Genomic DNA, 22,411 nt, shown 5'->3' with positions numbered 1-22,411 from the left:
CAGGTCCGAGCCCACCAGCTGGTCTTGCCACCCTGTGATGTAGTGATCAAAGCCGTAGCTGATTATGTCCGCAACATTCATGACACGTCTGATCTGGATGCCATAGCTAAAGATGTTTTCCAGCATTCACAGGTAACACAAACTGAAAGGACAGGCTTTGGGTCAGAGGGTCAGGCTGTCCAGTGTATCTTCCACCAGCTGGGTGGTGTGAGCCACTTCACCTTGCTTGTTGGCCTAAACAGGAGAGGGTTAATGTAGGTAATGCCAGAGTCTATGGTGCTCTGTTCATAATAAGATGTATGTACTAGAGGGTTACTTTTGTTTGTTGGTCAGGTTTTTTTGTTTGTTTGTTGTTTTTGTTTTTGTGCCAGGGTCTTTCTGTGTACCCCTGGCTCCTTGGACTCACAGCAATCCACCTGCTTCTGCCTCTTGAGTGCTATGACCAAACGTATGCATCGACGTGCCAGGCTCATGCCTGAATTTTAAAATATAAACTGCCTGTTGGCTAGAGGTGTTATAGATTGCTGATTTGACTTTTCTGTTTCGGGAAGTGAAGCGTGTGGACAAGTCAGCTTACTAGAGTAGTTCTACACTGCCTTGAGCCTAAGCCTTGGTAGTTGTGCTATATGCATGCAGTCTATGCCATCCATCCCACCTGCTGTGGGGTTTTGGTATTAAGTGGCGGATGTCAGAGACCAAACAGAGCTGGTCAGAGAAGCTGTAGAGCCAGTGCACAGCTGCAAGCCTGGGTCTGCTTCTGCTCTCTCTCAGGGTATCCAGGCACCACTGCACACCCAGGCCAGGCCAGACCGGAAGGAATGAAGCATAGTCAGGCAGGTGGGTCCACCAAACTTTGGTTGGCAGCGAGTGTGAGGAGAAACAACAATCTAGATGGTTTCCAGTGAAACAACTCTCCTTTAGTGGTGGTGACAAAGGCTATGTAAACCTTGGAAAGTGAGGAGTAGCCGAGGAGCTGGGAATGCTTCATTTTTGCATGAAGAGTTCCAGGTGCCTCTCTTCTGATAGGGAGAGAGAGGCAGTTAAACCTGTAATTTGGCCACCAGGCTATGTGACTACCTCAAGGGTGTCAGAGGTGTGTATGTGGGGGGGGTCCATATGGGCTATGTGCACTAGGACATGCAGGCCCAGAGCAAGGGGGGGAAAGCTTCCACTTCTGCTTGTCTCAGGGCAAGGTTTTCATGGTTAGGAGGTTAGGATGCATCTCGACTTGACTCTTGCTCAGTTGTCGAGCTTTCCAGCCCCACACCAGCCCTGCTGCCGGCTGAGAACTCTTCTGACCACATTGCTTTACATTTGCATTCATTTTTTGGTAATAATCTTTGTGTTTGACCTGGAGGTTCTCATGTCATTCTTCATTCTTATCTAACCTAAAAGGTTACAAATTATTCATGTGCTGAATTATGATAAAGGTGTTTATATATATGACCAGTGGCATAACTAAGACTTTTCTACATGTGTTTCAGTCTAGAACAGATGACAAAGTCATTCGGTTTAAGAGAGCAGTTGGATATTACTCAGCAACTAGCAAGCCTATGCCATTTCACCCACCACATTACTTAGGTAAGTAAACAGAGCTGCTGTGTGATTGCATAACCGTATAAATCCAGAGCTTAGGTATTCCCCAGCAAATTTCATATTTTTTTTTTCTTTTTTTTTCAAAGATGAGGTCTCACTGTGAAGACCAGGCTGGGCTTAAACTCAGAGAAATCTGCCTGCCTTAGCCTCTGAGTGTTGGCATTAAAGATACACACTAGCACATACAGCTTTGTTCTTGGACAGTGTGGTTTTCTATGTGGCCCACCTTTGTTAGTAGTTCCCGAGGGAATGTATAGACTTCTAGGAGAAAAGCAGAGGCTGCGGAGACAGGCTGGCAGACCACAGCAGAGAGAGTCCTCTGAGGACACAAGACAGTGCAGGGTTGGCAGTAACCTCTCTTGCTGTTGCTGCTGCTTCCTCTTTTCTCTTTTTCCCTCTTCTCTTCTTTCTCTATATTCATTTTTTTCTCTTGCAGGAAGGTAGGTTTACTATAGAGATAAGAATAATCTAAGAGGCGTACCTCAGCCTGGTGGTGATGTTTGTTCATGTCATTGTTAATAAAAGTAGGTTCATGAGATATAAGTGGGAATTAGACTTAAAAACAATTCTTTTTGGTGTGTGTGTGTGTGTGTGTGAGTGTGTGTGTGAGTGTGTGTGTGTGTGTACATGTGCCGTTGTTTGGGAGACAATTCCCTCCTCCTGTGAGAGCTCTGGGACCCAGTCTAGGGTTGTCGGGTTTGTATGGCAGGCACCTTTACCCAGACCCTAAGAGGATTCTTAGGTTTTGTCATTGTGCTAGGCACTGGGAACCCATATCAGAGATACTTGGCTTGGCATGGCAGGTGGGAGGTGGGTGAGTCATTGTAGCCTGTCAGACACTGTTGAGGGAGGTGGGGGTGAAGGCTCAGGGTGCCTGGCCATCTGTTCACCTTTATTGATCCTCTGTTCATTCAGTTGCACATTGTACAATTCATTTTTCTCAGAGCAGTCAGAGTAACGTTTCAAAATATGAACCATACTACACTGAAACCCCTGCAATGTCTTCCTATTACATCTGGCCTGACCCCATCTCTGTACACTGCTTCTGCCTGGCCCTACTCACCTTCTGATACTTGCCTCTCAGGCCCATGGCATAGTAACTTTCTTTTCTTTTCTTTTCTTTTTTCCTTTTCTTTTCCTTTCTTTCCTCTTCTTTTTCTTTTTCTTTTTTTTCTTTTCTTTTTTTTTTTTTTGGTTTTTAGAAACAGGGTTTCTCTGTGTAGCCCTGGCTGTCCTGGAACTCACTCTGTAGACCAGGTTGTCCTCGAACTCAGAAATCTGCCTGCCTCTGCCTCCCAAGTGCTGGGATTAAAGGCGTGCATCACCACTGCCTGGCCTTGAATGAGTTAAGCTGGCTTCTGCCAGTGGCTTTTGCACCAACTATTATGTTTGGTGCTCCTTTCCCTGACTGCCTTGAATTTGGGTCAGCTAGTGTATGAGACCTGCACTTGAGTGTCTCTGAGGGCACTGAGTGTTTTCTGTCAGTTGTCAGTCCTCTCACACCCATCTGTAATACTTGGTGGCCTTGCCTTTACACCCTCTTCCGCCTGAAAGTAGGGTCGGGGGAGCGAAGGCCTTCCACATCCCCAGTGGATAACTACTTGACTGAATGAATTAAATTCATGAGTCTTTGGTTGGAGGAGTGAAGTAATGTGATGTGCTTTGGTATTCTTGGAGAAAGAGCACACTTTGTAGAATGGGATAGGTCGGTATACATTGCTTTACCAGGTAAGCTGTATCTGCTGTATGCTTTGCACACAGAAATGTTTCAGAATTGCATGTTTGTGTGCTAGCATGAAACCAGCACTGGACCCTGTGTGGGCCCATCTCTAGTACAAACACTTGCTGCAAGGCCTCCTGTTCTCTTGTGATGGAATCACTCCATGAATATTAAAGAGAAGGTTTATGTGAAGTATTTGTTAATGGCAGATACTCTTATCATAGGCAGAATGCCCTAAAGGGCACCAAAGACTGACTCTGTGATAGAGTGCTGGCAGTTAGAGGAAGCAGGAATATGGCAGCTCTGGATTCTCTGTGAATTAGTTTGGTTTTCACTACTGTAACAGAGTATTTCAAGCTGAGTAACATTTGTAAAGACAGAAGACTGGGTTGGCAAGATGGATCCCAGGGAAAGGGTGTGATCTGTTGCCAATCCTGATGACCTGAGTTCCATCCCCAGATCTCACACAGTGAAAGCAAAGAACCACCTCCCACAGCTTTCCCTCAGACTTCTCATCATGGCACACGTGTAACAAAAAACAAACAAACAAACAAAGTTTTATTTGGTTTTTTGTTTATTTGTTTTTGTTTTTCTAGACAAGGCTTCTCTGTGTAGCCCTGGCTGTCCTAGAACTTGACCAGGCTGGCCTTGAACTCAGAGATTCAACTGCCTGTGCCTTCTGGGTGCTGAGATTAAAGGCATGCGCCATCACCACCCAGTTAAATAAAAATGTTTATTTAGCTGACACTTCTGGAAACTCAAGACTGTGGCACTGGGCTCAGCTCAGCTCTAGTGAGGACATCATAGCAAATGGGACCACAATAGTAGCTCTGTGCTGTGACAGAGCATATACTCTGAGACTGGAAGTGAGAGATAGATGGGTCCACAAGCCCATCCATGGGCCTTTAGTGATTCCCACTGTACTCCAGGTCGTGAAGATCCCACCCATCCATCAAGTGTCCACCACATGAACCTTTTAGAGACAGAATATCTAAGCCACAGTACCTGGGTCCGGAAGCAACTAAAACAACCCCCTGTTCCCTCCCCCCTCTCCCTGCTCACCAACCCACTCTCTCTTGCTTCCTGGCCCTGGCATTCCCCTACACTGGGGCATAGAACCTTAACAGGGCCAAAGGCCTCTCCTCCCATTGATGACTGACTTGGCCATCCTCTGCTATGCATATGTTGCTGGAGCCATGAGTCCCACCATGTGTATTCTTTGGTTGGAGTTTTAGTCCCTGGGAGCTCTGAGGGTACTAGTTAGTTCATATTGTTGTTCGTCCTAAGGGACTGCAAACCCTTCAGCTCCATTGGTCCTTTCTCTAGCTCCTTCATTGGGGACCCTGTACTCAGTTCAATGGATGGCTGTGACCCTCTACTTCTGTATTAGTCCGGTACTGTCAGAGCCTCTCAGGAGACAGCTATATCAGGCTCCTGTCATCCAGCACTTGCTGGCATTGTAATAGTGTCTAGATTTGATGACTGAATATGGGAAGGATTCCCAGGTGGAGCAGTCTCTGAATTGTCTTTCCTTTAGTCTCTGCTCCATAGTTAGTCTCCTTCCATGGGTATTTTGTTCCCCCTTTTAAGAAGAAACAAAGTATCCACACTTTGGTCTTCCTTCTTCTTGAGTTTCTTGTGGTTTGTACTTTGTGCATTCCGATCTTCTGGGCTAATATCCACTTATCAGAGAGTGCATACCATGTGTGTTCTTTTGTGATTGGATTACCTCACTCAGGATGATATTCTCTAGATCCATCCATTTCCCCAAGAATTTCATAAATTCATTATTTTTAATAGCTGAGTAGTACTCCATTGTGTAGGTGTACCACATTTTCTGTATCCATTCCTCTGTTGAGGGACATCTGGGTTGTTTCCCACAAGACATATTCTTGAGCATACAATCCAGCAGTCATATTTGTGGGTATCATCCACACAGAAACCTGAACTTGGATGTTTATACCAGCTTAATTTATTATATCTGTCCAAACTTGAAAATAACCAAAGTGTTAAGAGGTGTTTCTTGGATAACTATAGCACTGGTAGAGTGGAGCATTACTCAGCCACACGAAGTCACAAAGGGACTTTAGATGCATATTGCTAAATGAAAGAAGCCAAACTAAAGTCCCCATACCATGTGAATCCAGTTGTGGATATACACCCATATATCCATAGGAAAAGGCAGAACCACATAAACAGTGAAAAGATGAGTAGTCCTGGGGTTATGATGAGCAAGCAGTGACTAGATAAAGCCTGAAGCACTTTCAGAGCCCAGTAGATATACCCATTGAAGAGTGTCCAGTAGTTATAAAACAATCATTGAAAACTAATATCAACAGCAGGAGTTATATTGTTTTATTCTTTGAATCAAAAATTTCAAAGCTTCATTTTTTTATTAAAGATTTATTTATTTATTATAACTAAGTACACTGTTGCTGTCTTCAAACACCCTAGAAGAGGTTATCAGATCTCATTACGGATGGTTGTGAGCCACTATGTGGTTGCTGGGATTTGAACTCAGGACCTTCAGAAGAGCAGTCATTGTTCTTAATCGATGAGCCATCTCTCCAGCCCCTCAAAGCTTCATTTTTACCATTCCTGGAAAAGTGAGATATAGGTTGTCTTCCTTATTGCTTTGAGAGACAAGGCTTCTCATTGACTGGAAGTTTGCCATTTCCATTAGACTGGCTGGCTGGCCTCTGATTCTTGATCCTGAGGTTACAGGCATGTGGATACTGGGGATTTGAATCCAGTCCATGGATTCATGTTTGCAGGGTAAGCACTCTTACTGGCTGAGCTATCTCCTAGTCCTAGAACATTTTAAAAACTTATTTTGTAACCATTTTGTGTTTTGTTTAGTGTAATATCCCTCTGTTAGGGCGGGATGGAAGTGAGGGCTGAGCTGAGATGTTTACAGTTAGTTTGGTACCATTTCTTTAAACAAGTATCTTAGTTTAATACAGAGTAAAGGCTAGGTAGCTCTCTGGGGATTGTGAGTCACTGGGGTGCGTCACAGAACCGTGCTTTGGGGTCTTGGGGAGAAAAGTCAGAGAACACATACAGTTCAAAGACACTTGTATTTGCTGCTTTTCTGTGTGTTCCTGAAGAAGTCTGTAATACTCAGCACCTTTTTTTATGCTATAGAAATACTCTATTAGTTAAGCATTCTTCCTGCATTCTTTTCTCTGTTGTACATACTTTGCTCACAAAGGCTGCTCTAGTATGGGTTGGTAAAAAGGAGCTAAGAGAGCAGCAGTGTTGCCTCTACACTGGGCCCTGTGTGTCTCTTCTGAGATACTCTTATGATGGAGAAGGGGGACCATGGTTCTTTTCAGCTACTGCACTGGACATGGAAAACAAGAACCAATTTAGAGGGAGGCCCATGAGCTCCCAAGACACGTCCTGGCGGTCAGTCATTTGTTTAGGAAGATGTAGACAACTTCATTCAGTTACCACAAGGTTGACATATGAGGGAACAGTAGCATGTTCTGTGGAGATGCAGGTAAGCCATTGACTACAATGGGCTTTTTTAGGAATTACTTTAAAATTGTTTGCTTTGGCAGGGCTGGAGCATGGTCTTAGCAGGTAAGGAATGGGCATAGGTTTCCAGCACCCATGTCAGGCAGCTCCAGGGGGATCTGGCACTTTTTCTCCTGGCCTTTATAGGTACCTGCAGTCATGTGACATGCGAATCTACACACAAAATAATAGAAATATAACCTGAAGAGAATCTCTGGTTTTTGTGTTACCCTGATTTGTTTGTTTGAAGAAACATTCGTGCTTTTAAGAGAGGTTTTAGTTTTATTAAAAGTAGCATGACATGGGTGATCATCTCCTGAAAGTGACAAATGTGAGTGACTCGTCCAGACCATGGTTTTGTTATTCAGAAGTTAGCAGGGTTGGGGTAGGGAGTATGTTGGCATACAACTTTAATTTGAGCACTAGGGAGGCAGAGGCAGGTGGATCTTTTTGAGTTTGAGGCCAGCCTGGTCTACAAAAGTGAGTTCCAGGACATCCAGGGCTGCTACACAGAGAAACCCTGTCTTTAAAACAAACAAACAAAATACTAAATACAAAAGGTCAGCTACCAGAAATGAACTAGACTTTCTTCAGTGTTTCCAATAATAATGTTTGAGCACTGCTGGATTTTAGAGCGTATTTTGTTCCAACTCCTAGCTGTGACTCTGAATTACCATAGAGTATCTTTAACAGGTGTAGTGGCTCCTGCCTCACATTTGGAGGGGAGCTGGTAGACTTGTCACTTGTCCACAGGTGCATGCATGTCTGGTGTGTCTGCGTGTGTAAATGTGCCCCTTGAGCACACATGCTGTGTTCACTCTCTTCCCTACTGTTTGTACAGCAGTTTTCTTTGTTTGATACAAAGTGAGAAGCTGTGTCAGGATTTCCCGTTAGTGAGAGCCAGGATCAGAGGCCTGTCATGGTGGTTCAGAGCTAAGAGCTGTTGGAGATGAGAATTCTAGAGAGACGGTAGCTTGTGAGGCTCCTGGATCCTCATGGAACCAGAGAAAGTGAACAGTGATTTGTATTTCTTTCTCTTTCAGCCTTTGTGGGCTGCACAGTAGCTGTTAGGAAACCCTGTGTGTGCCAGATTGCGCCAGTGATAAGGCTAGTGTTCTCATTAATAGTCCTGGTTTGACCTTAACTTGTATTGTTTAAGAATCACCCCCACAGTTTGGTCTTAGAACTTTGCTTTCAGAGAGGCAGAGTGAGTGAGGAACTCTGGGAAGGCTAGATACTTGGCTGAGTAAGACGTATGTGCATTCTCAGTGCTGCCCAGTGCTGTTCAGAGCAGAGACTAGAAAAGCTCTCTGATCTTAAGAGACCTGAATTTCAGAGCTCTGGACTTGTTTTGTTTCCACTTTTGTAGCAAGACAAGATGACCTCTGGAGCCACATGTTAAATCTGAGTTTCTAAAGGTTTCTGGGAAGAGGGGCATCTGAAAGGGGCAAGGTATCTGGGCCCTGGGCTTACCCCAGGGATGTCTTGGGGAGATGGCATTCTCTGCACAGTTGTCTTTTTATTTTCTTCCTGTATTGATAAAACAGCCCGACCAAATCCATTTGGAATGCCTGGGATGGTGCCACCATATGTTCCCCCTCAGATGCTCAACATTCCACAGACTTCTCTGCAAGCAAAGCCCGCGGTAAGGTACCCTCTGAGTCAAGGTAGTGCTGTGGGCCTTGGATATGAATTTTTAAATATTCTTGTGTTGCTATAAAGGATAGATACCAATTTGTCAACTTAAAAATGACGGAAGAGGACAGAGATAATCCAGGCTTGCCTCAGGCCTCCCAGCCCTGTACACTGACTTGTGTTCTGTACCTCAGGTCCCACAGGTGCCCAGCCCAGGGGGCACCCCGGGCCAGGCTCCATACCCATACAGCCTCCCTGAGCCAGCCCTTGCCCTGGACACTAGCGGGAAGAACCTGACAGAGCAGAACAGCTACAGCAACATTCCTCATGAGGGGAAGCACACACCGCTGTATGAGCGCTCCTCACCCATCAACCTGGCCCAGAGTGGCAGCCCCAATCACATGGATTCTGCCTACTTCCCTGGCTCTTCTACATCATCATCATCAGACAATGATGAGGGCAGTGGAGGGGCAACCAAGTGAGTATTCAAGATCACAGAGTGCTCTGGGTGCTGTGACACGAGGGCTTCCTTCATTCTGTACCCATAGGTTGTCTGCCACAGGTAGGTGCTTCTTGTACCTAGGAGAGCTCTACCCAATGCCAGGTCTTGCTGTCTTAGCCCCAAGGCTGGAAATCCCAGGAATCTGGGCAAGTTGGACAGTAACTCATTTATGTCATGGCTCAAATATGAGGGTTGCTCTGTGGCACCATTGGCCCATCATGTAGACTAACTCCCCTGACAGCCTTAACCTCTGGACCTCCTAGAGAAGAGGGCACAAAACTTCCCCTCATTCAGATTCAACAGCTAGTACAGTTTGCCTAGCCAAAGTGTAGAATGCTGCCTGGATTCAGATGAGACTTCTTTCTGGAGACCATTAGAACTCACAAGTGAACAGCTAGTTCAAATCAGATTGGCAGAAATCATATATCCTCCCTTATCCCCTAAGGTATTCTGTTTGGAAAAAGGGGAAGAATTAACTATCTTTGCTGTGAGTCCATTGTCCTGTTGTGAATGTGAGCATGTTTCTTCCATGGGGTAAATAAATAACTAGCATTCCCTAGTTATTTACCCCATGTTACCCTATGTGGCTGGCCAGAAAGGCTGTGGGTGCTACATTTATCTTTGTGCACTCAGATATGAGAGATTTGAGAGGCAGTGTTTCTGCAAGTTTTCCCTGGTGTATCTACTACGAAATGGAAGCAGATGTGTGCTCACCCAGGGCAGTGCTTACTGAGTCTGTTTACCTTGTCTGGAGCAGGGAAGTATGAAATATCCACTGGCTGTATGTGCAAAGTCCAATGGAAGCAAAATTATTATCTAGTATTTGTACTTTTAAAGGAGTTGTTTAGCAGGATGATAGAATGATAGGTTTATGATCTTTTGAATCAAAATGTCTGGGCAGAAATGAGCATTTTATTGTCATCAACTGTGAAGGCAACTGGCAGGTGATCTAAGAAGCTCTGAGCTCTGAGGCACTTTACTAGGCCTGAAGACCTAGTGTTTGTATAAATGAGAACACGGCAGAAGGCAGAAGAGGAAAGCTGTAGACTCTGAGCCTTGCAGAGACAGGTCTAGGGAGTCAGGTGGGCAGGTGGGTGGTAATGCTGGATGTGGAGGGTGGGCATTGAGAAGAGTGCTCTTCTCCGGCTAGGATAAGAGTGCCTTCAGCTCATTGCTGTTTTAAAGACTCTGCCTGGCTGTTCCTGGATTCCCAGAACTCTTCTCTCTTGAAGTTCCTGTGAACTTTCCCTAGACACTATCATTTACTATTTTGTTCCTGCAAAAGGCCGTGAGCCTCTCGTCCTAGCAGTTAGCATCTGCTGCTGTTGTAGAGAAAGTCTTTCAGGAAACTTGATACACAGCCTCAAGTCAAGGTTGGACTCAAGGACTTATGACAGTAAGTATGAGATTGTGTTAGAAGTGTGAGGAAGGTGGCAGGGGAGGTAAGGAGCCTGTTCCTGAAGACTTGGACCCTAAGCTTTGCTTATGGCGGATGCTATAATATAGTTCAGGTTTATGAATGTGATGCTGGGGTCTCAGTTCTCAATAGGGAGGGTCCTAGGCAGTTGGTGTGAATTGCGTGTAGAGTGTGTTATGTGCAGCATATGAGCACAGCTTGGTCCTCTTAGTGGCTTTGTACCCTGGGCGGTACAGTAATAGTTCCAGCTGCTCAGGAGATTAATGCAGCCGCAGACAGCCTGGGTGCCAGCATGAGACCTTATATCAGAACAGAAAAATGATGCCACTTTAGTATCTTAATAATAAATAAACCCCATAATTCCAGCACATGGAAGGCTGAGGCAGGAGGATTGCTGTGAACTTGAGGCCAGCCTGGATTACATAGTGTTTCAAGCCAATCTGGGCTGCAGAGTGAGATCCTGTGTCCCAAAACTCAAGCAAAACAGAAACAAAACCAGTAGAAATAGTAAGTCAGGATCTTACCTTTGATTTGGACTTGACCAACATGATGCTTTTAGGAAAGTCTTGAAGGAAAGGAAGTTAACTGTCTATTCTTGAGCACTTGCTGCTTGCCAGTGGGCATAGTTGAGGAGTGTGCTGTGCTAGAGGACAGTCTACAGTGGTAAATACAGTCCCAGGGGACTTTTAGAGAGCAGAGGGTAGATTAGGTGCTGGTCTCTAGGCCTGGCCTTGCAGCTGGTTGGTCCCTGGCCTGTAAAGACTTGGGTTTGTTTGTTTGTTTCAGAAAGGAGTATACCTTCTTGGCGCTATTTGCCTTTGAAACAGAGTTTAACCTCAGAAGTGTAATTCTGTCTCCTTCAACAGAGAAGTGTCAACCCTAACCATTTCTATACTTATTACAGTATACTATACTATTACACAGGGGAAGAGTCCTCCAGTTTCCTCATAAGGGCACACCTCTGTGTGCTTCTTCTTGCAGCTCTCACCCCAAGACTACTTGGCTGTGTTTCTGGCCAAGCACAATACACTGTAAATACTGGTTAGGATGAAATGCTAAGGCAAAAACCAGACTGTCAGTTTCTAATTTAGAAACATTTCTGTGAGTACATTTTGTGTGGTACCATACTAGGAACAATAGCCAGATTTGGTCTAGGATGATCTACAGAGTAAGTGGTCTAGTTCCCCCAACCTTAAGTCAGGTGATGGATGATTGGGGAATGGTACGGAAGAAATCAAAAGCAAGAAACGTTTCCTGCAAATTATAAGGTAAATATTTTTAAATGACAAAAGGTATGGACTGGAGAGACAGCTCAGCAGAAGAGGTTAGCTGTGTGAATATGCTGATGGGAAGTCTAGGGCTGGGTTTTAACTGGTGACTTATGCAGACTTTCCTCATCAGTGTTTTTGGAGGAAACAGGCCTGTCTGTACTTAGGGCAGCAGGTGAGCCAGTCCATTGTCTATGCCTAGGACAGGTAGTTTAGCCAAAAAAAAAAAAAAAAAAAAAAAAAAAACCAGAACAAATGTTCTACTTTTTAACTAAGTAATTCTCTCCCTCTCTCTGTCAAAATAGTAACAGAACATATTTCTTGCTCTACTTTTTTGTTAAAAAGAAAATTCACTTGGTAATTTTTTTCCCTTTTCTTGGCCTTTATTGAATCTTTGTAGTTATATTTTAGACTAATAATTATAGTTGGGTCTATATTGGAGATATTTATTACTTATATAGATTTATTTGGGCTTGTAAGATTTAAATCAAAGGGAATGAATAACTTGGAAGCTTTCACTTCTTACACATTTTTTTTCTAATTGCCACCTGTAGTAGACAGTTACTTAGAATTCAAACATTAAAATGTACAAAGAATCCCACATAATTCCCAATCTAAATGGGGACCAGCCAAATATTAGTGAATGTATAACACTTTATTTTTTTCTGCATATACTAAAACACATTTTTATAATAATAAGGTCTTAGGAACAGCTTGCCCTTTTCCATTTCTTTTATACTTAAAATATTTAAATAATATTTCTGCATGTGAGTATGACATATGAATACTTAATGTTTAATAAATAATGTGTACTTGATAAAGATTGCTAGCTCTTTACTGATGTTTTTAAATGTGTCTGTAAAAGTCCTTATTCAGAGAATAGGAACATTTCAGCTTTGTGACTTTGTAAAGGCTTGTTTTTGTGAACATAGATGTATGTGTCTTAAGTGGAGAGAGAATCCATTGTAATAAAATGTATAGTGTATATTATTGATTTTGAGTTACAGTATCCTAGTAATATGGTAGTATTTCTTGCATAAGCTTCCTCCACCAATTCTAACAGCATGTGATTCCCAGAGGATCACAGCTAACGTGTGAAAAATGAGCTGCTCAGTGCAGCCTGCTTTGCCCTGCAGGGTCTGGCTTGGTATTTTTAGCGATGGTTATGTAGCTTCCTGCTCCCATGTGGATGAGCACATTTTCTGAGGGATTTTGGGGGTTTCTTGTGAATTATATAAGCAAAATTAACTATTGGAGCAATACAAAGCTAAAACAGTGATTTTATTTTTTTAATGTAAAATAGCTAAAGGATTTTGTTCAACTCTTTGACCTAGTATTTCAGGAAATAGAGACTTTAGATATGGGCCTTTTGTTGTTGTTGCTTTTCTTTTTTTCTTCTTTTCTTTTTTCCCCCTCTTTTCTTTCTAGGGGTGGCTAACAAAGAGAATTCATGTTTCCCTGCCCTGGAGTTCAAGGACATTATAGACAGAATTGACAGAGTAGTTTGCATGCAGTGGATGAGCTTTCTTCCAAGTGGTTGAGTTTGTGTGCCAGGACATAACGTTTACATTTTTATTCTTTAACACATTTCTAAGATCTTAACATTGAGGTAGTGCAGAATTTTATGTGTTGGGGAAAATACCTTGATCTTTATTCTTCAGCAAGAGTCTACATTCTAGCTGTCTGCTAGCTGTTTCGTATTAATCTTATCATATATAAAGCTCACAGACACTGGTGTCTTAGAAAATGTGAGCCATATCCTATTGTTACATGGGGAAGAACTTTGCCTGTCCTCTGAAGGAAGACCTTGTATAGGAAGGGATTGTTTAGGTCTGGAACACATTGCTGTCTTCAGCTGCTGCTTGTGACCCAAACATCACTAGTGCACAGTTGCCTACCAGCAGCTCTAATGGCCTCACAGAGCTTGCCCGGCTTTACTGACACTTCTCTCTCCCTCCACAGAGTTGGAGTTGAAGTGATTGCTTGCTTGCTGTGTTTTTGCATGGAGATAAAGCAGATGGTTGTCCTGGGACAGTATGTGGCATGATGTGGAGTAGCACATCTGGGACTGAGTCCTTTTTTATGGGGGTTGGGGATAGACTTACTTCTCTGAGCCTGAATTTTTTGATCATCAAAGACTTTTGCCGTGGGGGAAGGATGAGAGTCAAAGAGAGCTAGTGCTAGTTTGTGAGACATCTGGTTCTAAGAATAAGCTTAAGGTGTTACCAGTTGTGTCAAATGTATTATAGAATGCTGAACTACATCTGTTCAAAGAAAACACTTATCCTAGCCACATACTTTGTGAAGTAATAGCTGCCCTCGTGAGTGTACTGGACTACTTGAACATTGGCTATTGTAAAGATACTTTCCAGGAACAATACTGTGGTCTGTCTCGTGAGCATCAGGGTGATGGCATTACTTTCAACTTGATGGTACATGTAGAACAAAACATGTATGCCTTCGGGCACTTGGTAGGTTCTCTGGGTGTTAGGTAGCGTGGCACTGGGCCTCAGCAGTAGTGTCAGCAGGAAAGTGTCCCCTTCCCTTCAGCTTTTCTTTCTACTGTTGCTCTCTAGTTTTCAGGTAACTTCAGGCACCCCAGGGACACTGCGCACACATCTGTGTGTTCAGTGAACACTTCAAGCACTTCTGCTGCCTAAAAGCAGTTTCAGAACCTTTGCTGTTTTTATGTCACATAAGAAGCCAGGTCTGCTCTTGGCTGTACACTGAGTGATGTATAATTCCCTGTGCTTCCCCATGTCACGTGAATCATATCTCTGCATTCTTGGCTGCTCATTTTCTGACTCATAGCTGGATGATATGCACTCAACAGGTTAGTGATGGACCTGTGACTGGACCCTTCTCAGGTCTCTGCTCATATAGCTAACAGAGCGTTTCTTGATTGTTCTCCCCCCCCACCCTGCCCCAAGAGAAGTGGTCCTTTACTCAACAGAGGTGGTTATGCTCATTTTGCCTCTTGGCTATCCCTGTGTTTTAAGTTGAAATTGGGTTTTTATACTGAGTAGTGATACTGTATAGAGCAATGCTTTATCTGACCCCAGAAACCTAGACACAGTGGAGGCCCTTCCCCTTTTTGTGTTGACTATGTAGTGTCTTTGGCTAGAACAACCTGCCGTGAAATGAGCGGGATCCAGGACACTCTAGGGTATCACCACATGGAACAACACTCTTAACTTAAGATAACGCTTCCCTTACCTCTTTTGCATAAAACTAAATTGAAATTGATTGGTAGGTAGGAGAATTAATGAGTATTTAAATCTCTCCATTTGCCATATGGGTCAATTGGAAAGGCAAGTCAGTAGCCTGAAATGTGGCATGTTCTGTAGTCATCAGAGGTAATTTAGGTATAGAGGGCTGCCAACGAAGGATGGGTGTTGGGTCCATGTACCCAGAGAGAGGGGCCCCAGCTATCTTCACCTGGAGTCACCCTGCCTGCTGGCTTTCTTACATGACCCTTGTGTCTCCACTACCTATAAGACAGTGCTTTTCACCTTTGCCAGGGACCATGTTTACTTGACTGATAATGTTGTGTCCCTTAAATAAAAGTGAAGGAGGGTTTATGAAATAATGCTTACCCAGACCACTCAACTCTCATCTACTGCATTTCAGGTTTTGAAAATACTGCCTAAATATAGTAGAGTGTTTTCAGAGGCCGCAGGCAGGTCATAAGTCTGTCAGGTACTGCTTGAAATATGTCCTCTAACTGCTTATCTCTTTCCACACACCCCTCCCCCCCCCCGGTTTTGGTTTACTAAGCTGCTTGTCAAATAGGAATCTGTCCCTGTTTATTGAACTTGACTTCATCTCCTGTGCCTACACACTAATTTTTTCCCTTTCTACTGATGGTTGACAGACACTCTTCCCCATGAAGGTGGGGTGCCTATAATACACTTAGAAATTATGCCTGATAGCCTCTTTTTACTTTGAAGTAGGAGGAAATATTCCTGAAACAAAATTTTAAGGAAAATAGAAGGCCATTAGAGCATGACAAGTTACTGCTATTGCTAGTTTGGGCCCTCCTTTCATTGTGAGGTGGGTAGTCCATAGTATTTATTGATCCTGTTCATTTGTGTTTAGCCACATCAGCGGGAACAAGATTGGCTGGGAGAAGACAGGAAGCCATGCAGAGCCACTGGCCCGGGGAGACCCAGGAGACCAAGTAAAGGTATAGAACCCACACCTTCTATTATTTAGTTTCTGACTGATCATGGACACTGGTGACAAAGTTAAAGAAAAATTCTTTCTGAAATGTGTCATGAGTCATATGTTTTCCAGAGGGCTCAGGAAAGGAAAGAATTGTTTAGAATTGCCTCAGTCTGCTTGGCCTGAGAAGGATGGCACCCATAACACTCCTTCCTCTCCAGGACCTGGTACTTGAGTCTTCTTGTGCCCCCTTTTAAAAGGAGTTAGTAAAGGCTGATTGAGAAAGTGCCTGGAGTATGTTTGTTAAAAGTAGAAGTAGCTGGGTGTGGTGGTGATGCTTGCCTTTAATCCACCTAGGGATTAATCCCAGCACTAGAGAGGCAGAGGCAGGTGGATCTGTGAGTTCCAGGCCCATTGGGTCTACACAGTGAGGTACTATCTCAAAAGAAGAGAAAAAAAGTAGGAGTCAAGGAAATTCTACTTCTCCTGTACCTGCTCTGTCTGCTAGCAGTGGCCTTTGTATCCATCTGCCATTTGTGGTCCCCAAGGGGGAACGAGACTCCTGCTTCAAGAGGGTTGGGCAACTTCATCTGGGTACGAGAAATTCATTTAAAACTCCAAGTCAACTGCATGATGATGAATCAATTAGAAATAAGCAATGAAAATACTTCATGAGAACTGTTGTTTGGTCATGAAAGAATCTAGCAAAATGCTTTGCACCGTTTTGTATCTATGTTCTTAGGGAAGAGGGAAAGTATAGAAAGTTCTTGTGAATTTTTCATGGCCAAACTTGGCACCTATGTATTAAAAGTTAAAATTAGCACTCAATTACATATCCTTGTAATGAAGACATTTATTTCAAGACAACAAAACATACATGTTTTAGGGTGACACCAAATCAAGCAATACGCAGTTATTGTTTCCAACATTCTGATCAAGATGAAGAGTTTATTGTGCAAATAATAATTACTCTTGGGCAGTTTTTCAGACAATTCAGAGTATGCCAGAGCATCTGGATTTGCCTCTCTTTTCTTTGGCACCTTGCCTAGTACTGGTGCAATCCTGAGTTGGTCCATTGTGGTCCAGTTTTCCTGCCCTGTGCCCATGCCTGTTGTTTGTGTGAGCAGTTGTTAACAGAGCGGGCATTTTCACTTAGGAATATATTATCCATCTTTCAGAGTTGGCGTTATAGGTCTGAGTCATTATTTTTTATGGGATTAGATTGTTTTAGAGAAGAGATTTGTGGTGTTCTGCATTGTTGCTATTATTACTCTGTTTTACTTTTGCCTTTGTATAATTAAATGTAGGCTTTATCATGACTGTAGAGAGAAAGTTTTAGGCTGGAATTTTGTTCTTCAGTGCCAACAATTACAAGACTGAAATCAAACCCGGTATGAACTCAGTTTTTTTGAATTACTAATTATAGAACAGTGGTCAAATGCATAGCCTCTTTGAGTGCATCAGGAAGATCTTAAGAACACCAGAAACACACGGTGATGCTTAGACAGTGAGGCAGCTTCAGAGAGCTGGAAACTCAGTGCACGGAGCCCAGGGTCAGGGGAGGGAGCTGCTTTCTGAGGTGAGTCTTCTTGTCCCTCCTACTACAGGAGGCAGCCTGTGCTGTCCTCTGTGGCCATGTGTGCTGGTGGTGTTGTGCATAAGAGGGGTAGCTGAGTGCTTTCTGCTCACCCTGACTTTTGGTTGGCACTGAATCTAACCATTCTAGGCAGGAGTCATCTCTGCCCTCTGGTGTTTAGGTGATGCCCTTGTGTATTTGAGAGAATGAGAGAAGGGGACTTTCCCCACTTTCTGTCTTTTGCTCTGTAGGTAGAAGGTTCATCCACTGCCTCTTCGGGGAGCCAGCTAGCTGAAGGCAAAGGGAGCCATATGGGCACTGTTCAACCAATCCCATGCCTCCTGTCAATGCCAACCAGGAACCACATGGATATCACCACACCTCCCTTGCCCCCCGTTGCACCTGAGGTGCTGAGAGTGGCTGAGCACAGACACAAGAAGGGACTGATGTACCCCTACATCTTCCACGTCCTGACAAAGGTATAACCTACGGTCCTTGGAGCAGTTTTAAGTATTTGACAGCATCGCATCTCTGGTTTCCTTTTGCAAACCTTTTTTCTTTCTTTTCTTTTTTCCTTTTTGGTCCTTATAAAATATTTCCAATTTCTAAACATTAAACAAAAGATAAAAATTCGTGCAAGTCATGAAATCTTACTTTCCTTTTCAATTTAAAACCACTTTTTTTTAAAACTAGTGAAATAATGACACATTGTTTCATGACTCATAATTTTTTTCTTAGTAAAGAATTTTTACACATTTGTGCTATAATGTCAAGTTAATCCTAATGTCATAAATGGTATCTGACTTCTTTATTATTTGTCCGTAGGCGATAACATCTCTCCTAATAGCACTCCATGCATTTTGACTTTTCCTCTGCTTTGTTGACTGCAATTTAATGATAGGACCCAAGAATGGTATACAGGATTTTGTTAAAATGTATATATTTAGAAATGCCACTTATCTTCCATATAGTGGCATAATTTACCTTATTAGTGTCTTACCAAATGTGTAGCTAAATATATACATACTGTTGACATTGTTTTTTAATCTTGTGTCTCAATGTATCTCTGTGTATTTAAATTTTCTCAGTTATTTATGGTCTTTGTGTTGGCACAAGTCACTTCAGTGATAAATTTGTCATAGAAAATTGATTTATTGCAATCTTGCTATCACCATGTTTTCTTCATTACATGGGCTCTGTTTTTTTCACCCCTCTATTTTCTGCAATCCATTTGTGACTTGTAAAGTGGAGTCAGTAAGTGCAGAAGGCTCCTCCCTTTTTCCCAGTTCTTGTGAGGTTGATCAACTCATCCAAACACAGAATATTTAACTAGTGCTGTTAACTCTTAAGTCATTTCCTTTTTAGTTGTCACTGTCTCTAAGTCTCATCTTACTGTTTAATATGAGCATGTATGAATATTAACGGTCAGATTGTGGTGGTAAAACAAACATTCTAAAGAATCACCAAAAGTTATGAAAATGCAATTTTTTTTTGTTACAGTTTGTTATGTATGGTACAGTTAAGAGTCCACATTTTAGAAGACAGTTTTCAAAAGAACATGTAGAGAGATTGTTCCTTGTGGGACTGTTTGAGATGTAAGGGGTGCTGGAGCCACCCTGTGCATCTGTGCTGCCAGCTTTGATGCCTGGCAGTTGGGTAGACCCATGTGAAGAGTGCAGATGGTACCAATAGCTTTCTTCTGTTCTTACAAATATCAAGGGAAGATTGACAGATTGGGAAAAGTAAACGTAACTGTCCTTTCAGGTTTTAAAAAAAAACGCTCCTTTGGACTTTTCCGTATAGGGGCAGTTTAGACTGCAGTGCATACCATTTCCTATGAGCTAAGGAGCCATGGCATGCAGTCGAGACATTTGCAGCAATGTGAAGCTTCATTGTGCTGTTGAGAATTACTAGCAAGAGAAACCCTCATAATAAGTGAATATATAAGAGGATATTTAACTACTGGATTAGTCAAGAGGAAAGAAAGTATTGAAAATAAGGTGAAAATCAATTTTGAAGTTAAATTTGTGTGAAAGTGCAAATATACAAGGTGGTTATTAAGAGAACTTACAGATACTGTTTAATAGGCATTGGAGGGCATGTTGTGTATTTTTGTTACAAATAAACATAAGTAAAATTCCTTGACTGTATTAATGTATTGTGATGACCATGCACTAGAAGTTTGGCAGCAGTCAGCTGCTGAACAACCAGTGGTTTCTCTCTTGGTGGCATGGTCTTGAGTTAGATGAGCATCCTGCCATACTGGACCTGAGCTGGGGATGGAGTGCTTTTGTTTTTCTGTCCTAGCAGCTGTCTGTGGCCTTAACCATGGTGGGATACATGGTGAGCACCTACTGTTCCGGGGAAAAGCCAGGAAAAGCCAGGAGCGTGTTTTAAAAAGAGTTCTCTTAGGGAGATCATTTTTAACATGTGGCAAGTTTTTATGGAAAAGCTTGGTAAAAAATAAGATTTTCAGCTGGGCAGTGGTGGTGCACGCCTTTAATCCCCGCACTTGGGAGGCAGAGGCAGGTGGATTTCTGAGTTCGAGGCCAGCCTGGTCTACACAGTGAGTTCCAGGACAGCCAGGGCTACACAGAGAAACCCTGTCTTGAAAAAAAAAAAAAAACAACTAAAAACAAACAAACAAAAAAAATGACTTTCATCTCAGAATACTGCATACCTAGGATTTTGTACAGGCCATTGAAAATTACAAATTATTTTATCTCTGACCATCTTGACCCATGAATAAAAGTTGTAGATTCTTCATGCTTTCTTCTGTATTTGTTGTCTGGTGTTATCTGTGTAGAATGTTTAAAAAACTTTGGCTCATCTATATGGTTTTCTTTTGTTCTTAGTTTGGGATTAAAGATAAGGTAATACAGGGTTAATTTTGAGTCTCTGGACATACATTTGGACAACAGATCCCAGCGGACTCTCCTAAACATCTCACTGTATGCAAGTTGTTAAGCCGTTGGGATAGAATAGCTATGTCATTAATGGAGATGATGCAGTGTATTGCTATGAGTTTCTGTAAATTCAACATGAAAAATGTGCAATATTATTCTGCTTTCTTCCATGCAAAGGGTGAAATCAAAATTGCTGTTTCTATTGAAGATGAAGCCAACAAAGACCTGCCTCCGGCCGCCCTGCTCTATAGGCCAGTTCGTCAGTATGTTTACGGAGTCCTGTTTAGTTTGGCAGAAAGCAGAAAGAAAACTGAGAGACTTGCTTTTAGAAAGAACAGACTTCCACCAGAATGTATGTACTGTAACAATCCATTGTTTGTTTCCCTCGGTACCTCGTAATCTCTTGTGCATTTTCTAAAGCCTTAGAAGTATTGTGGCTGAGTTGCCTAAGATCCTCCTTATGCAGGAGGTGGGCTGTCCTCTGGGCCATAGGCCAGGGTCGAGCCCTCAGAACAGGAGAAGCCATACTTGGTACTGTTTTAGTAATGATGTTTATCTGGTTAAAGAATAAAGTAGCAGGTTCCCAATTTTAAACTTGACACTGCTCTGCAAATATCTTCAACAACCATCACTCTCTGTGACCAGCCTGTTTCAGTAGCTGAGATGCGTATGTCTGCACATGCTCACGAGGCACAGATGTGGCTCTCCAGGAGCTCAGAGGTCTGGAGAGCAGTTCCTGTAAGGTTCTCCCACCATAGTGGATTCACTTGAGTACTGCCATGGTTTACCTGGGTATGGCTACTTCAATTCATCAACGTGGGGGAGGGAAGGACACTAGACAGGACTGTTTGGAATCCTAGTCCAAGTTGAGGGCCAAAGCATTGTCTTTCATGAGGCCCATGTCATATTTTTGGGAAAGTTGTTTTCTTCTTCATACTTTCATCTGCTAATTTAAGAATATAAAAATCAATATATGCTAGGAAGTACAGAAATGTTATCTAAAACATAGAGTCTAAAATCAGAATATTGTGAATATTTTATAAATTCTTGGACCATTCTCTCAAGCAAAGACCCTTTAGTTGTGACTCCGGCTGAAGTAAGCAAGTGTCGGCCTCACTAGGTGGTGACATGCATGGCCAGCACTTGACTGGCTTGTAAAGTTCTGAGCATAGGAACTTTAACTGTCTCTGGATGGCTTGAACTCTAAGCTGCCCTCTTGCCTCAGCCTCCTGAGGTCTGGGATGACAGATTATGAGCCAGAACACATGGTTTAAATTCAGTAGATTGCTAAATTTCCCTTGGAGCCATAAGGCTTTAGAACAGGTGCACTTCTTTTCCTTTTCTCAGAGTTAGTTACACAGAGGTACAGCCGAGTAGTGTCTGTCAGCTTCTACTCTCTACCCTTCTGTGTCAGAAAGCTATTGGGTTCTTGTGCCTCCGACCTGGGGCCTCCACTCAGCCCTCAACCTCAGCTGACTGGGTTGCTTTCTCAGAAGATGTTCTTTTGTTTATTTACTTATGTGTTCAAAAACAGGGCTACTTTTCAAAGAGTTTCCGTTAACCATTTCTGCCATCCCGCAGCAGCCGGTGTGACTGACTTCTTCCCCTCAGGCCTGGGGTTTTGGTTTCAGAGTGTGCGGCCATACCAGAGACATTCAGAGAGCAATCTTGACCTTATGCCCTGCCTCAGGTCTTCAGGCAGCAAGGACAAGTCTTTGCAAACCTCGTGTACAAAGTGCATGAGGAATGGAGTGTGTCGGGCCAGGCAAAGCCTTTTCCTTGATGATGCTCACCTGCCTTTAACCTTGTTTCAAGCAAGTCTTGGAAACCCCTTGGGAATGAGCCATTAAGGAAAGAAAAGATTGGGGTAAGGAAGTGACTCAGACAGGTACCTCAGATGTGCAGGCTGCTGATGTGTGTGAGAGAGAAAAGGGAGACTGCAAGAGTGGAGTTGGTAAGCTGCTCCTCATGTCTTCCTCCCTTCAGACATGGCAGAAAGGCTCAGGCTTTAGGATGTGGATATGACCAGGGCTACTGCTTCCCTTCTTTCTCCTTCCCTCCTTTATAAAGTTGGAAAATTACCACCACCACCTCCTCCACCACCGCCT

General features: G+C 43.0%; 1 protein-coding gene across 1 annotated transcript in view; it reads left to right on the top strand.

Annotated features, from left to right (window-relative positions):
• Positions 1-22,411, top strand: part of LOC116082516 (constitutive coactivator of PPAR-gamma-like protein 1) — an 88,867-nt gene that overhangs the window by 36,567 nt on the left and 29,889 nt on the right. Inside the window, exons 4-10 of the mRNA XM_031359417.1 lie at positions 4-132; positions 1,485-1,581; positions 8,383-8,480; positions 8,665-8,948; positions 15,756-15,843; positions 17,649-17,876; positions 20,481-20,655. Of these exons, the coding sequence (XP_031215277.1) occupies positions 4-132; positions 1,485-1,581; positions 8,383-8,480; positions 8,665-8,948; positions 15,756-15,843; positions 17,649-17,876; positions 20,481-20,655 (1,099 nt within the window). The remainder of the gene's footprint in view (positions 1-3; positions 133-1,484; positions 1,582-8,382; positions 8,481-8,664; positions 8,949-15,755; positions 15,844-17,648; positions 17,877-20,480; positions 20,656-22,411) is intronic.

Source organism: Mastomys coucha, unplaced genomic scaffold, assembly GCF_008632895.1.
Source record: "Mastomys coucha isolate ucsf_1 unplaced genomic scaffold, UCSF_Mcou_1 pScaffold7, whole genome shotgun sequence".
NCBI lineage: Eukaryota > Metazoa > Chordata > Mammalia > Rodentia > Muridae > Mastomys > Mastomys coucha.
The sequence above is the reverse complement of the archived record's forward strand: the minus strand, read 5'-3'. Positions and strand labels throughout refer to the sequence as shown.